Below are 14,449 nucleotides of genomic sequence, written 5' to 3'. Positions count from 1 at the left end.
AATAAAAACAATCTGGTCTCCAAAAATCTGTTCTTCCATAAAAGCAAAGAGAATACTAGCAAAAAATTTGTTTAAAATCACCTTTTTCAGAATTTTGGAAATTAACCAACAATTTGCAGAACAAGTTCTTCAAGAGAAAGAGCTGAATCACAAAGAAGAACAAGAAGCTTGTGGGAGGTTAACTTAGACTGTTTTTATCCCCCTTTTTCATTTCCCCAGCTCTGTCACGTACTGGAAGCCACTAGCTTCTCAACAACAAAATCTGTGAAAAACAGACATTTAGGAACAAGTAGGGGGTCAGAATAGTCTAATCCCAGAACACCCTATCGCCAGGAAAAAAGAAAAAAAAAAAAAAAAACTATTTGACCTATCTGGCAGCACCTTTGAGAAAGCTCCATTCACAGGATTTTATTTGACCTGGCTCAGATAGCTCAATATGAACAGCCCTCACATCAGGGCATGTGCCAATCAACAACAGTAGCAACTACTGAACATCACAGTTGCCTAAGCAACAACATAAGTTGGGTACACAAGAAGGTAAAGAAAAACTTAAAAGGAAAAATGAATAATTAGAAGTTCATAAGAGACTTTGAACAACTCTAAAATATTCATGGGAATCTTACAACGTACAAGGCTGTGCACATGCCCAAGAAATTCCTAAGAAGACCTATCTCTCACCTCTGGCTGAACTTGCAGTTCCACACAGGCAGGAAGTGAAGGCTAAAACAGTAGGAAACTGTCAAGAGTGTTGAGGAAAGCCCTAACACACAGGGGATTCTTCAGCAAAGACTGGGAGCTTACTGGCTCAGGTCACTTAAGGAATCTCAATCCAATCAACATCTAACCATGAAGATAACCAAGCAGAGACTTCAGCAAGTGTGCATAACAAAAAAAAAAATAAAAAAAAACAACCCAGATATTAAAGAGTCAAGGAAAAAAATAAAAGGAAAACAAAAAGTCAAGGAAAGGCACTAACACACAATAGGCAGCAACAACAGAACACCAGAGATCCCGCTGGGGGGAGAGGATCTGATTTCCAAAGTTACCAAATGATTTAAAATGCCTGGTTTTCAACAACAACAACAAAAAAAAAAAAAAAAAAAAAAAAAAAAAAACGATCAGACACACAGGTCTTTTTGTTTTCTAGATTTACTATTAAATTCTAGCTTTTGTCATCCTATTGAATTCCCCTGCCAGTTGTGATTGTTTTTTTGTTTGTTTGTTTGTTTTGGCAGCAAAACTTTTCAAAGGAACTGTCTATACTTGTTACATTTAAAGTCATTATTAAGGTTAAATATAGCCCCATACACTGGGGGGCGGGATGTGGGGGAGCAGTCAACAAAAACTATGTGAAAAAAAAAAATCCAGATTTACTAAAGACTATTACAAACATGTTCAAAATACTAAAGAAAACATGTTCTAAGAATAAAAACAAGTACATACTCAAAGTATCTAAAGAAACATGAGCATGAAGTCTCAAAAAACAGGGTATCAACAAAACAGAAGCTACAAAAAACAAGACAGTTACATAAGCAGTAATTATAAAACTATACTGATAAGTTTATAATGTATAAAGATGTGATTTGTATGATAATAACAGCACAAAGGAAGGAGAAGTGAATGGAACTATAATGGAGCAAAATTTTTATATACTACTGAAATTAAATTGACAAATTCAAACTATTGTTTTAAATTAAGATGTTAATTCACTGGAAAAGATAAATTTTATAACAAGGGAATTTAGACAGTATGCTAGAAAATACTATATTAATATCAGGAAAAAATTATTTAGACCAAATTGTTACCAGAATACAAAGAACATTTTGTAATAATAAAAGGCTCTTTCAGGAAGACAGAACAATTATAAATATATGTGCAACCAACAACAGAGGCCCCAAAATGCATGCAGCAAACCCTGACAGAAGAAAGAAAATTCAGTAACAGCTGGAGACTTAAATACCCCATTTTTAATAACAGAACTATCCATCATATCATAGAAAAACCTGAACAACATTGTTATAAACTAGACCTATTGACATCTATAGAACACCTCATTCAAGAAATGAGATCACAACACACGTATTTCTCAAGTGTACGTGGAACATTACTAAAGACATGTTAGGCCATAAAAACAAGAGTTGATAAATTCAAATGAATCACTGTGTTACAAGGTATGTTCTATCAGAATGTATGCAATTTAAAATTAATAACATGGGCCTCCCTGGTGGCACAGTGCTTAAAGTTTCAGCAATATCAAGCAATCACCAGCCACTGAGGCATGAGTTCAATGCCCAGCCAGGGAGCTAACCCATATGGCGCAGCAGACCTCTCCTGTCTTCGCCCGCTGCTCCTCTCAGCAGTGCAAATCAGTCAATCCATCTGTTCTGCTCCCCACTCTCTCTGGTGGATCCTCTCATCCCCCACACCTCTGGCCTGCACCCCAGCTCTTGTATGCATAAACAAATAAATCTTCAAAAATAAATAAGACTGTAAGTGAACCTTCTCTTACATAATGAGTATATTCCTAGAAAAGTATAAAGTTTTTATAAAGTGAAACTTTATGGAAGAGTGGAAATTTCTTTATAAATTTTATTATAAATCATATAATATATATGATTATATATAAATCATATAATATATATGATTATAATAAAACTCTTCCATGATTTCAATAATAAACCCTAACTTATGTTTTACATAATTCTAGATGTTCTTATGTTAGATTTGCTTAAACCTAATTATAATTATATAGTAACTTCACATCCTCATGAGGGGGGAAAAATCTCAGACAATTGCTAGAAATTATCCTAAAAGATTGATTTTTCACCTATAATAATAAAAGAGCACTTTTAAAAACTTTTTTGCATAAAATCACAAGATGTGACAAGAGAAATTAAAAGTGACATATAAAAATGAAAAAGGTAAAACTTTAAGGATGTTCACAAATATAAGAAAGACAAAAGATAAACATCCAAAATAAGGAACAAATGGAGATACTAATTTGAAAATTCAGTTCTCTGTATTTATCAACTTCATTGCATCAACCACAGACTTAAAGAAAAAGGTATATGCCAAGGCTTCTAGAATAAATTTACTAATTTCAACTTTAAATAAAAATGTCACAATATAACTACCAAATATCAAACACCCACATTTACAAGTAACATTATTATCTCTAATCTTTAAACAATAAACTTACAAATTAATTTATCTTAACCACAGAAAAGATACTCACCTGAAGCAAACTTGCCATTAATAGAGAAAGAATTTGAACATAGGCCTATCCTTTGCAGATAGCATTCTAACTCCCAAATGTTGTCATATAACAAAATTTGAAAACAGGTTTTGTTTCATATACAATACATTGATTGCAGTCATAAAACAAATCCTTCCAATTCCCGAATTACCGAACAATAAATTACCATATACTAAATTCATGAGGCAGCACAATGTTGGAAATTCGACTGTTTGAGTTCGAAAATATCTACCAGAGTTAAACATAAAGTAATATATTTATCACATATTATTGATGAAACTGTAAGTCTTTTTTTTTTAACTCTAGGAAATAAATATCTATTAATCTTCGTTAATGTAACAGAAAGCCAAGAATGGGATCAAATGGTTTTGTGGTTCAACAAAAAATAACTCAAATACTTTAGTCACACATTAACGAGTTGTTCATAAAATAAACTGGGGATTAGGTGGTAGCTACACTGAAAATCAAGTATGTACAAAACTAAAATAGCAACCAAATCCTTGTGTTACTCAAGGGAATACAGATAATTATAATGATTGGGAAAAAACATTTATCTGATTAAATATCATCTTGAAAACAAGCAATCATTGACAGGGAATAAAATTAATGATTATTTTAAATTAAAGAAAAGTAATATTATCATACGCTGTGCAAAAAAGGAACATCCGAGACACTTACATAACTAGTATCCTTGTCAAGAAACTCAACCAGGGCCTCCCTGGTGTCCAGGGGTTAAAAACACAACACTATGAAGCTATCCCCAGCCACTGCAACAAGAGTTCGATCCCCGCCCAGGAAGATAAACCCACATGGCACTGCAGACTTCTCCTGCCTCCCCGCTGCTCCCCTCAGCAGTATATTTCAGTACATCTGCCTGTTCTGCTTCCCGCTGTCTCTGGTGAATCCTCTCACCCCCCTTACCTCTGGCCTACACCCCTATTCTTCCATGTATAAATAAATATTAAAAAAAAAACCTGAATCCAAAAAATTGAGACCTCAAACATATTTAAGAATTAAACTTCCACATGAAAAGTATACTTCCAAGATATTAAAAGGAAATCAATCATGAGTTCCAGCACAGTGAAACTAGCCTACACTTTGCCAAAGTTCATATTTAAATATTAATAACTACACTGAGTCAATGTTACATTAAAATAATAAATCAAGAAGAAATAAAACATAATAAAAACTAAAATAATAAATAAGCACAAAAGATTCTGTAAAAATAAATGAAATTTCTACCTTTGGCCATTTGGGATTGAGAAGTCGAGCTTTGATTGCATCATCCAGTGCCTTGTCAAAATGTTGGATTTTCATATAAGCTGCAGATCTATTGCTGTATAAGATGCAGTTCTGAGGGTCAACAGCCAGGGCTTCATTATACAGAACAATAGCTGTGTGGAAGTCTCCATCATGACAGGCCTGATTACTCTGACGAACTTTCTCAACAAACTCAGCTTTGCTCAGTACTGGTCCATTAGGACTTCTCTGGCCAATAGTCTTGGCACCAAAAAGAGCAATCTATAAACAAAGAAACTGTGTGAGACAAATTTCAGATAAGCCAGAGGAGTTCCTGTGAAATTCAAGAAAACATATATACCCTTTAAAGGTCAGCTTTTTATTATTGTAACTTTTGTGTTTTAAAAGACAGTAAGGGCCTCCCTAGTGGCACAAGGTGTTAAGCACCATACTATGAAGCAATCCAAAGCCTCTGCAGCATGAGTTTGATCCCCAGCCCATCAGGGGGCAACCCACATGGCGCAGCAGACCTCTCCTGTTTCACCCGCTGCTCCCCTCAGCATTGTATATCAGTCAGTCTGCCTGTTCTGCTCCCCACTCTGTCTCTGGTGAATCCTCTCACCCCCCACACCTCTGGCCTTTACCCCAGCTCTTGTATGCATAAATAAATGTTAAAATAAATAAATAAATAAAAAACAATAAAGTTTAATATAAGCAGATAATATACTGCCTTGAATACATATGGATATATGCATTATATGTGTGTGTTTAGTAATACACATTTAATACATACATATTATAAGCATACATACTTATATTTAGATATATTTTTAATGACAAAATGAATGACTATGAATGACTACTCAGGTTTTCCTTAGCAATTCAAAGCTACATGAAGAAAAAGGCCAAAATACAAACTGATATAGACAGTATGATCTCAATTATGTGAAGATGTTTACACTAAAAAAAAAAACAGGTGAATGGAAACTAGATTTTTGGTGATTATAATATACTATATATAGATATCAAATTACAATACTGAACACCCGAAACATGATGTTATAGTCAGTGTTATGTCAAATTTTTTATGGAAAAAAATGAAACAATGAAAGGAACATTATCAAAATATTGACTATACTATTTTTGGATACAAGATTATGGAGTTTTTTTATTTTAAACATTTATTTTATTTATACAAGAGCTGGGGTACAGGCCAGATGCACGGGAGGGTAAGAGGATTCACCAGAGACAGAGTGGGGAACTGAACAGGCAGAGGTCTGCCGCACCATGTGGGATTCTCACCGGCTGGCGGGGATCGAACTGGCGCTGCAGAGGCTGTGGACAGCTTCACAGCGCAGCGCTCAACCGCCTGCGCCACCAGGGAGGCCCTATTTTTATTTTTAAATAAAATTTTAATCTACTATTGATTCTTTTTTAGTTTGAAAGTTTGGAAATTGCAATTTGGCTACTACAATAAATTTCAAAGATAAACACCAGTTTGGGGACATCGCAAAAAAAATCTGTTGTAAATTGTATGTTGGCAATTTAAGACCTATTTTTTTATGTTGATTTTTTCAAATCACTAAGTTTTCTATGACTTCATAGCAGTAACCATAAAACCAAAGGGAATAAATGAGTCAAATGTTACTCATTTTTTTTTTCTAAAGATTTATTTTTTTTATGCAAGAATTGGGGTAGAGGCCAGAGATGCGGGGGTGAGAGGATTCACCAGAGACAGAGCAGGGAACAGAACAGGCAGACAGACCGAAGTACACTGCTGAGGGGACCAGCAGGTGAGAAAGGAGAGGTCTGTCCTACCATGTGGGTTTCTCCCTGGCTGGCTGGGAATCAAACGTGCCACAGTGGCTGCGGATGGCTTCATAGGTTGCATCTTAACCCCTACACCATCAGTGAGGCCCATGTTATTCATTTTTAAAACAGGAAAATTATGAACTGTATTGAAGACCCAAGAAAAGGAACTTAAGACAACAGTATCAAGAGAAATAAAGCAGAGCCTCCCTGGTGGCGCAAGGGGTTAAGTGTCAGCACTATGAATCTATCTGCAACCACTGAAACACAGAGTGTCATCCTAGGTCAGGGAGCTAACCCTGGTGCAGCTGGTGCAGCTGACCTCTCCTGTCTTGCCCTCTGCTCCCGTCAGCAGAGTATTTCAGTAGATTTGCCTATTCTGCACTCCACTCTGTCTCTAGTGAATCCTCTCACTCTCAAACTTCTGACCTGTACTCCAGTTCTTGTATGCATAAACAAATCTTTTTTAAAAAATTATTAAAAAAAAGAAGTGTGAAATAAGGTAGGTTTGTCCTAAGGAAAATTGAGTTTAATTTTATTCCCCATGTCTTTCTTTAAGACCAAATTCAGTTTTTCTATTGAAATGAAGATAGAAATGTTAAGTAACATAGGAAAGCAGCAAAACTTTCTGCATTAAAAAAAACAAATTCTGGGCCTCCCTGGTGGTGTAAGGGGTTAAGACACAACCGATGCAGCTCTCCACAGGCACTGCAGCAAGAGTTTGATCCCCAGCCCAGGAGCTAAAATAATAAAAAATAAATATAAATAAATAAATAAATAAATAGAACAAAAATAAATTAAAATAAATTAAAAATAAATAAAAAGAACAAATTCGGGCCTTTTTTTAAAAATAAAAATAAAAAGAACAAATTTTTAAAAATAAATAATAAATAAATAAATAAATAAATAAATAAATAAAAATAAATAAATAAATAAAAATAAATACAGCACAAGTTTGAACCCTATCTGGCCAGGGAGCAACCCACTACAGCACAAGTTTGAACCCTATCTGGCCAGGGAGCAACCCACATGGCACAGCAGACCTCTCCTGACTTGCCCACTGCTCCCCTCAGCAGTGTACTTTGGTTAATCTGCCTGTTCTGTTCCCCACTCTGTCTCTGCTGCTCCCCTGAGCAGTGTATTTCAGTAAATCTGCCTACTCTGCCTCTGGTGAATTCTCTCACCACCATCCCCTCACCCCCAGCCTACACTGAAATTCTTCTACACAAAAATTAATAAAGTCTTTTTTAAAAAGGATCAAAGAAACACAAATTGTAAGAAGACAACCCTTGAAAGCAGACCACAGATCTGAGACATTCAGAAAGGAGGGAGAGATAAAGGGGGACAGTAGAAAACAGGTGGGGAGAAGAACACAATAGATTATGGTAGAGGACTATGGGTGTTTTAGTGGTGGAAAAACCACAGTGACCAAAACCTAAGGGGAGAAAGGCTGTATTTTGAAAAAAAAAAAAAACAAGGATGTTTAAAAAAAATAAAAATTTGAAAACTTAAAAGAGCGTTTCTCTTTTTTTTTTCTTTTATGAGATTTAATGTTTAAATTACTCATTGATAGATTACAGACAGTTTGGACTGCTTTCCTGAAGTCTAAATTGCCTGAACAATGTGCAAGAAACTATCAGAAGAAAATGAAAACTTTATTACAAAATAACCCCAAAATGCAGAAGGTACATGACTGATAGACGGGAGTAATGGTTTATAGACCAGACAGTGGAAAAATTGATAGACCATACTGGTTTTGATTTTCTAGTTTTTTTTTTTTAGAATATAAACTGATTTTTTTTATCTTTTTTATACCATTTTGGGAGCACAACTCCACACCTCAACATGTGCACTTGCTTCATGCGCCCTCTCCCAAAGCTCCAGGGCAGATACACCATCACCTTAGCCTCCTCCATCTATTCCCCACTCCCGAAACCACTGTATTTTCACAGTCTAACTTATTTTTGTTCTGTTTTGCCAGTTTCTTTCCTTTGGTTATTTCTACTCCAGAAATGAGTGAAACCACCTGGTAATTGTCTCTCATTTTGACTTCTCTCACTTAGCATAATCACCTCAAGATCCACATCCCATTTTGTCCAAAGCATTATTTTATACTATTTTATCTTTTTCTTCTTGTGTTTTAACAATTTTAATTTTACACAGGCTCTATAACTGCAGATGGCTTTAATTTGGTTTTGCTGGGGATTATCTCTGGAAGTTGTTTTTAATTAAACTTTTTAATTTTCTTACATCATTGTTCATTTTTTTTAAATATCTGATTTCTCCCCTCAGGTATAGTCCCCATAAATCTCCTACCCTATCACCTGGGAGCCATCACCATTTTCTGCCCTTCCGCCATCAGGATAGATGATGGATCCTTGTCCTGAATGCATGCCTGATGGCGGGCACCTGGAATAGGGTGTGGGCATAGGTAGATGGGATTCAGCTGAGCTAAGACTGTGCTTTTAAGGGCGGCGTCACGGGGACGCCAGCAGCAGAAGCAGAAAGAGAAGAAGCTGGAAGCAGAAGCAGAGAACGCCAGAGTGAAGATTTGCTGGGGTCTGGGAGGACTGCCAGCCCCCCAGCACTCCTGCCTGCCATGTGCCTGGTGAACCCCAATAAAAAACCTGCAAAAGCCACTGAGGACTCTGACTCCTCCTTTACCCGGTCTGCATGGGATCAGAAAACCTGCACTGAGTCCTGTCCTGCCTTTACACTGTATGCCTCAGATCTATAGTTTGCCTTCAAGTTCGTCTTCTTTTTCTGACATTTTGTTCATTTTCCCTATATTCCTCCTATATTCCTCCATTCAATATTTTTTTTCCTTCTGACGTATTTATTTCACTGGTCTCTCAAATCTTAATGTACATATAGATACCTAAAAATCTTGTTAAAATGCTTATTATCATTCAATAGGCTTAGAATGGGATCTGATTCTGGGTTTCTAACAAACTCCTGAAGATGCAATGTTGCAGACCTACACACCAAACTTTACCAAGGTTCTAGCAGAATCAGGTAAGTAATGGAAATATTAACTTTGGACCTCCCTGGTGGCCTAGGGATTAAGTTTTAGTGCTATCACCACTAAGGGCTGAGTTAGATCCCTGACCAAGGAGCTGACCCACATATAGCATGACAGACCTCTCCTGTCTCACCCACTGCTCCTCTCAACAGTGTATGTCAGTAGGTCCACCTGTTCTGCTCCCTACTGTCTCTGGTGAATCCTCTCACCCCCTGCACCTCTGGCCTACAGCCCAGTTCTTCTACACAATAAAAAATATTAACTTTATTAGGCTATATTAAGTCACTACATATCTTAATCACTACAGGAATCATACATAGTTAAAAAACCATAATTAATAAGTTAATATAAAACTAATACAATAATAAAATTTTTGGTTAATCTAAAAGACAAATTAGGGAAAAAAGGAACATTAAAACAAGTGAGTCATAAATATATGAACGTCAACTCCTAGACAGAAACAGAGGAAGAGCCTTGGCAAAGATTTCCAAGTTAGAACACAGTAAAATTATCTGGGGCCAGGCACTCTCCTAGGCACTGGAGATAAATATATGTTTATAGAAAATAACAGCACAAGCTGTTTGACCAACAACAAAAAAAAAGTCTGCACATGTGACAAAAGGTTCAGGTAGTTTTGTTTTGTTTTGTTTTTTAAGATTTATTTATTTATTTATACAAGAACCAGGATACAGGCCAGATGCACGGAGGGTGAGAGGATTCACCAGAGACAGAGCGGGGAAGAGAACAGGCAGACTGATGAAATACACTGCTGAGGGGAGCAGCTGATGCGACAGAAGAGGTCTGCCGTGCCATGTGGGACTCTCCCTGGGCAGCCGGGACCGAACCCGTCCCTGCAGAGGCTGCGGGACAGCTTCACAGCACTGCGTTCCACCGCCTGCACCACCAGGGGAGGCCCAGGTGCAGGTTGTTCTTTATGCCTTGTAAAGCCTAGTGTTTCAAGTGGGAGAAAAAATTTCTCCTAGCCAGGCCACAACTGATCAGATCATGACCCCAGCAAGGATCCTCTAGCTCAAAGAGTCACCAAAGAAGGTAAAGAAATTGGCCAGACAAATAGATATGGAATTAGGTGTCTAGGAAAATAAAGGACAAGGCATGTTTAAGGAATAGCAAAGAAACCAGTGTAGATCAGGGTAGGATAAAAAGTAAAAGCATATTAAGGTCATACAACCCAAACTATTTAGAGCTGAACTATCTAGCATAGTAGCCTATAAGCTATATGTGGCTATTTAAATTTTCATTTTACTTAATTAAAACTAAAGATTAACTTCCACAGATGCATTAGCCACACTGCAAGTGTTCAAGAGCTACATTTGGTAATTGTGGCTATCTAGTTAGACAATACAAAGAACATATTCATCCTCACAGAAAATTCTACTGGACAGAGCTTTGTCAGCTATCATAAAGATGCTTAGAGAAGCTAAAACAAAGGACTGAAAGAAGTAGATATGCCACAAGAGGTCATCAACACTAAAGCAGGGTTGTTAATTATTATTACAATCAATTCCCAGTCCTTAGGGCAATAAGTTCTTTTTTTTTTTTTTTTTTTTTTTTTTTTTAAAGGATTTGAAGATTTATTTATTTATTTATACAAGCACTGGGTACAGTCAGAAGCGCGGGAGGGTGAGAGAATTCACCAGAGCCAGAGCGGGGAGCAGAGCAGGCAGAAGGACCGAAGTACATTGCTGAGGGGAGCAGCGGGCGGCAGGAGAGGTCTGCACGCCATGCGGGACCCTCCTCCGGTGGCCGGGGAGCAGCCGGGGATCGAACTGACACTTCAGAGGCTGCGGGCAGCTTCGCAACCCAGCGCTCAACCGCTGCGCCACCGGGGAGGCCCAGGGCAATAAGTTCTTAAGTGAGGATTTAAGTCCTCAAACTTTTCCTTTAAATGATTATCTTTACAGGCATCTTTGAAAAGGTATTCCATTTGTTTAATTTCATTAAACAATTTGGGGGGTATTAATGTAAATAATTTTCAGGGAAATACCTTACATATTTGAATTTTTTATTTAAGATTTGAAACCTTTCAGCTGATTCTAGATCATAGTTGCCAATATTTACATGCACTTTGGAAGAAAACAGATCATTACTGCAAGCCTTCCTTAGAACGTTTAATATGCTAATATATATGATGCATTTCCAAGAAACAGAATAAACATTCTAAGAATAATTATTATAATTACCGAGTACTTAATGTATCGCTGGCACTATTCTAAGTACTTTACATTTATTAACTCATTTTATCTTCAAAATACCCCATAAATTAGGTAGTATTATTTTCTCCACTTTTAGATTTTAAAAAAAGGCAAAGGTTGGGCCTCCCTGGTTGCACAAGGGGTTAAGTTGCAGCACTACGAAGCTAGCCATAGCCACTGCAGCACAAGTTCAATCCCAGCCAGGTCACTGCCCACGTGGCGCAGCAGACCTCTCCTGCCTAATTTGCTGCTCCCCTTGTAATAGGGTGTACCCCAGTTCTTGTATACATAAATAAATAAATCTTTTTAAAAAGGCAAAGGTTAAATAATTAAAAAGAAGAGTGTTAAAGTAATAAGCAGGGCCTCCCCGGTGGCGCAGCGGTTGAGCGCTGGGTTGCGAAGCTGCGCGCGGCCTCTGCGGCGCCGGTTCGATCCCCGGCTGCTCCCCGGCCACCGGAGGAGGGTCCCGCATGGCGTGCAGACCTCTCCTGCCGCCTGCTGCTCCCCTCAGCAGTGTACTTCGGTCCTTCTGCCTGCTCTGCTCCCCGCTCTGGCTCTGGTGAATTCTCTCACCCTCCCGCGCTTCTGACTGTACCCAGTGCATGTATAAACAAAAACAAAACAAACAAACCAGCAAACAAATAAATAAAGCATGCCTCTATAAAAAAAAAATAAAAAATAAAAAATAAAGTAATAAGCAGTGGAGCTATGATTCAAACTCAGGCAGTTTGACTCTGGAGTTCATGCTCTTAACCACTATATTCTTCCTCTCAGAATTATTTGAAAACAAAATATTTTACTCACCTCCCAGAAAGCCTATTAAGATCTTGCAGAACTTAGTACCACAATTGGAAAATGCTTAGACTATTTAGGCCTGTCTCTTCTTGCAGCCAAAATAAGCCATACTAGAACTATGACCAAAATTATTTGCACATTTAAAAATGCTCCAGTTTCAAGTTTGTAATTTTTGTAATCTGCTGAGGTTTTAAGAAAGGCTAGGACAATCAACCCCTAATTGCATATACTTGTTGTTTCCCACAGTTTCATGCTAGCGAATAAATTAACCTAGACCAAGTACTATTCAATAAAAACTCTGATTTGGGGATTGACTACAACATAAATTTGATATTTATAACTTTGTACTTCTACATTGTTCTATTAACTTGAGATGGGTATAAATAACTCAGTATTATTTTGTTAACAACAAACTTCCATCTTTTAAGGCTAATTCAGAAAACTGGTTTGGCTTGTTTACTCATAACAGATATTTAAAATATACAAGGTCAGGGACCTCCCTGGTGGTGCAAGGGGTTGAGCTACCTGGCCAGGAATTGAACTTGTGCTGCAGTGGCTGCGGATAGCTTGATAGTGTTGAGACTTAGTTCTTGTGTCACCAGAAGACTTAGTCCTTGCACCACCAGAAAGGCCCCCAGATTGATGGTACAATTAGGAAGATTTTGGACTAGGAAGATTTTAGGAATGCCTGTTGGTATTTGGGTGGACTGCTATGATAATTGTGGTTTGTTGGAAATACATATTTGGTCATCTAAATGATCAAATGTGGGACCTCCCTGGTGGCACAGGGGTTAAAATCTCAGCAATATCAAGCTAATGCCAGCCACTGCAGCATGAGTTTGATCCCAGCCAGGGAGCTACCCACATGGCACAGCAGACCTCTCCTGTCTCCCCTGCCTGCTGGTTCCCTCAGCAGTGTATTTCAGTCAATCCACCTGTTCTGCTCCCCACTCTGTCTCAGGTGAATCCTCTCACCAACACCCCCAACCTCTAACCTACACCCCAGTTCTTGCATGCAGACCTCTCCTGTCACACTGCTGCTCCCCTCAGCAGTGTATTTCGGTCGTTTGCCTGTTCTGCTCCCCGCTCTGTCTCTGGTGAATCCTCTCACCCTCCCACACCTCTGGCTGTGCCCCAGCTCTTGTATAAAAATAAATCTTAAAAAAAAAATACAAGATAAAACCAAACAGCTTTGAGTGAAATTTTTACTGTGTTTAATAATAATCACAAATACATTGTCAAACACCCTATAGAGCAGCCTAGTTTTAGCAGGTTTTTACAGTTGTGTGGTATGAGAGACTTTGTCTTTCACTGTTCCTTCAGTTCTCACGGGGATTTTTAGTTCACAGAAAAGTGATGGGGACAGGAAAAAGTTTGAGATTTTTCTTTGTGGTTTTTGCTTTGTGGGTTTTGGGGTTTTTCTTTTTTTGGGGGGTCTGTGGTTTTTTTTTATTTGTTTGGGTTTTTTGTTATTTTTGTTTTGTTTTGGTCTTTTGTTGTTTTTTTGGTTTTTGACTTGCTTTTAAATGGCGTTAACTAACAGGAGATAAACAATAAATATAAAATCCCTAACAAACGTAAGGCATTGCCCTAAATAGCTAACAATATTTTCTTTCATTTCACAATACTCTGGGATGGATATGACTTCCCTATTATACATATTACTGAGATGTCTCCTATGAGTTAAGATTTGTCAAAACTCATACACCTAGTATATAGCGAAGTCCAGACTAAGATCTATGAACCTAGATCTGCATCCATACTTACACTTTCAAAAACAATTCTTCCTCACTATTTGGGGGAAATGATTTGAAACAAAAAATTGGGACAGATTACCACTGAATGATGGAGTTAAAAGATATACCCAAAACAAATGTACTTCTTCTATCACTACAAATGAACTCAAGTTGAACAATGAAAATGTGAAGTGAAATTTTAAAAACAATTCCATGTACAACATCAACTATAATAAAATACTCAGAAACAAACTTTTCAAATAAGTGTAAGACTTGGATCTGAAAACTACAAAATATCATTGAAAAGACAGATTAAATATAATCCTTATAAAAATTCCAGCAATTTTTTTGCAGAAATTAGTAAGCTAAAATTCATATG

At 37.4% G+C, this 14,449-nt stretch overlaps 1 protein-coding gene across 3 annotated transcripts in view; it reads right to left on the bottom strand.

Moving 5' to 3' along the window:
* TTC28 (tetratricopeptide repeat domain 28) overlaps positions 1 to 14,449 on the bottom strand; it is a gene marked incomplete at its 3' end in the record, with an annotated part of 577,903 nt that overhangs the window by 560,416 nt on the left and 3,038 nt on the right. For 2 of the 3 annotated variants that reach the window (XM_084254147.1, XM_084254149.1), the window contains exon 2: positions 4,499 to 4,777. In XM_084254147.1, coding sequence (XP_084110273.1) covers positions 4,499 to 4,777 — 279 coding nt within the window. The remainder of the gene's footprint in view (positions 1 to 4,498; positions 4,778 to 14,449) is intronic. The other variant, XM_084254148.1, reaches the window with a different exon arrangement.

Source organism: Talpa europaea (assembly GCF_964194135.1).
Source record: "Talpa europaea genome assembly, chromosome: 14".
Classification (NCBI taxonomy): Eukaryota; Metazoa; Chordata; class Mammalia; order Eulipotyphla; family Talpidae; genus Talpa; species Talpa europaea.
The sequence above is the reverse complement of the archived record's forward strand: the minus strand, read 5'-3'. Positions and strand labels throughout refer to the sequence as shown.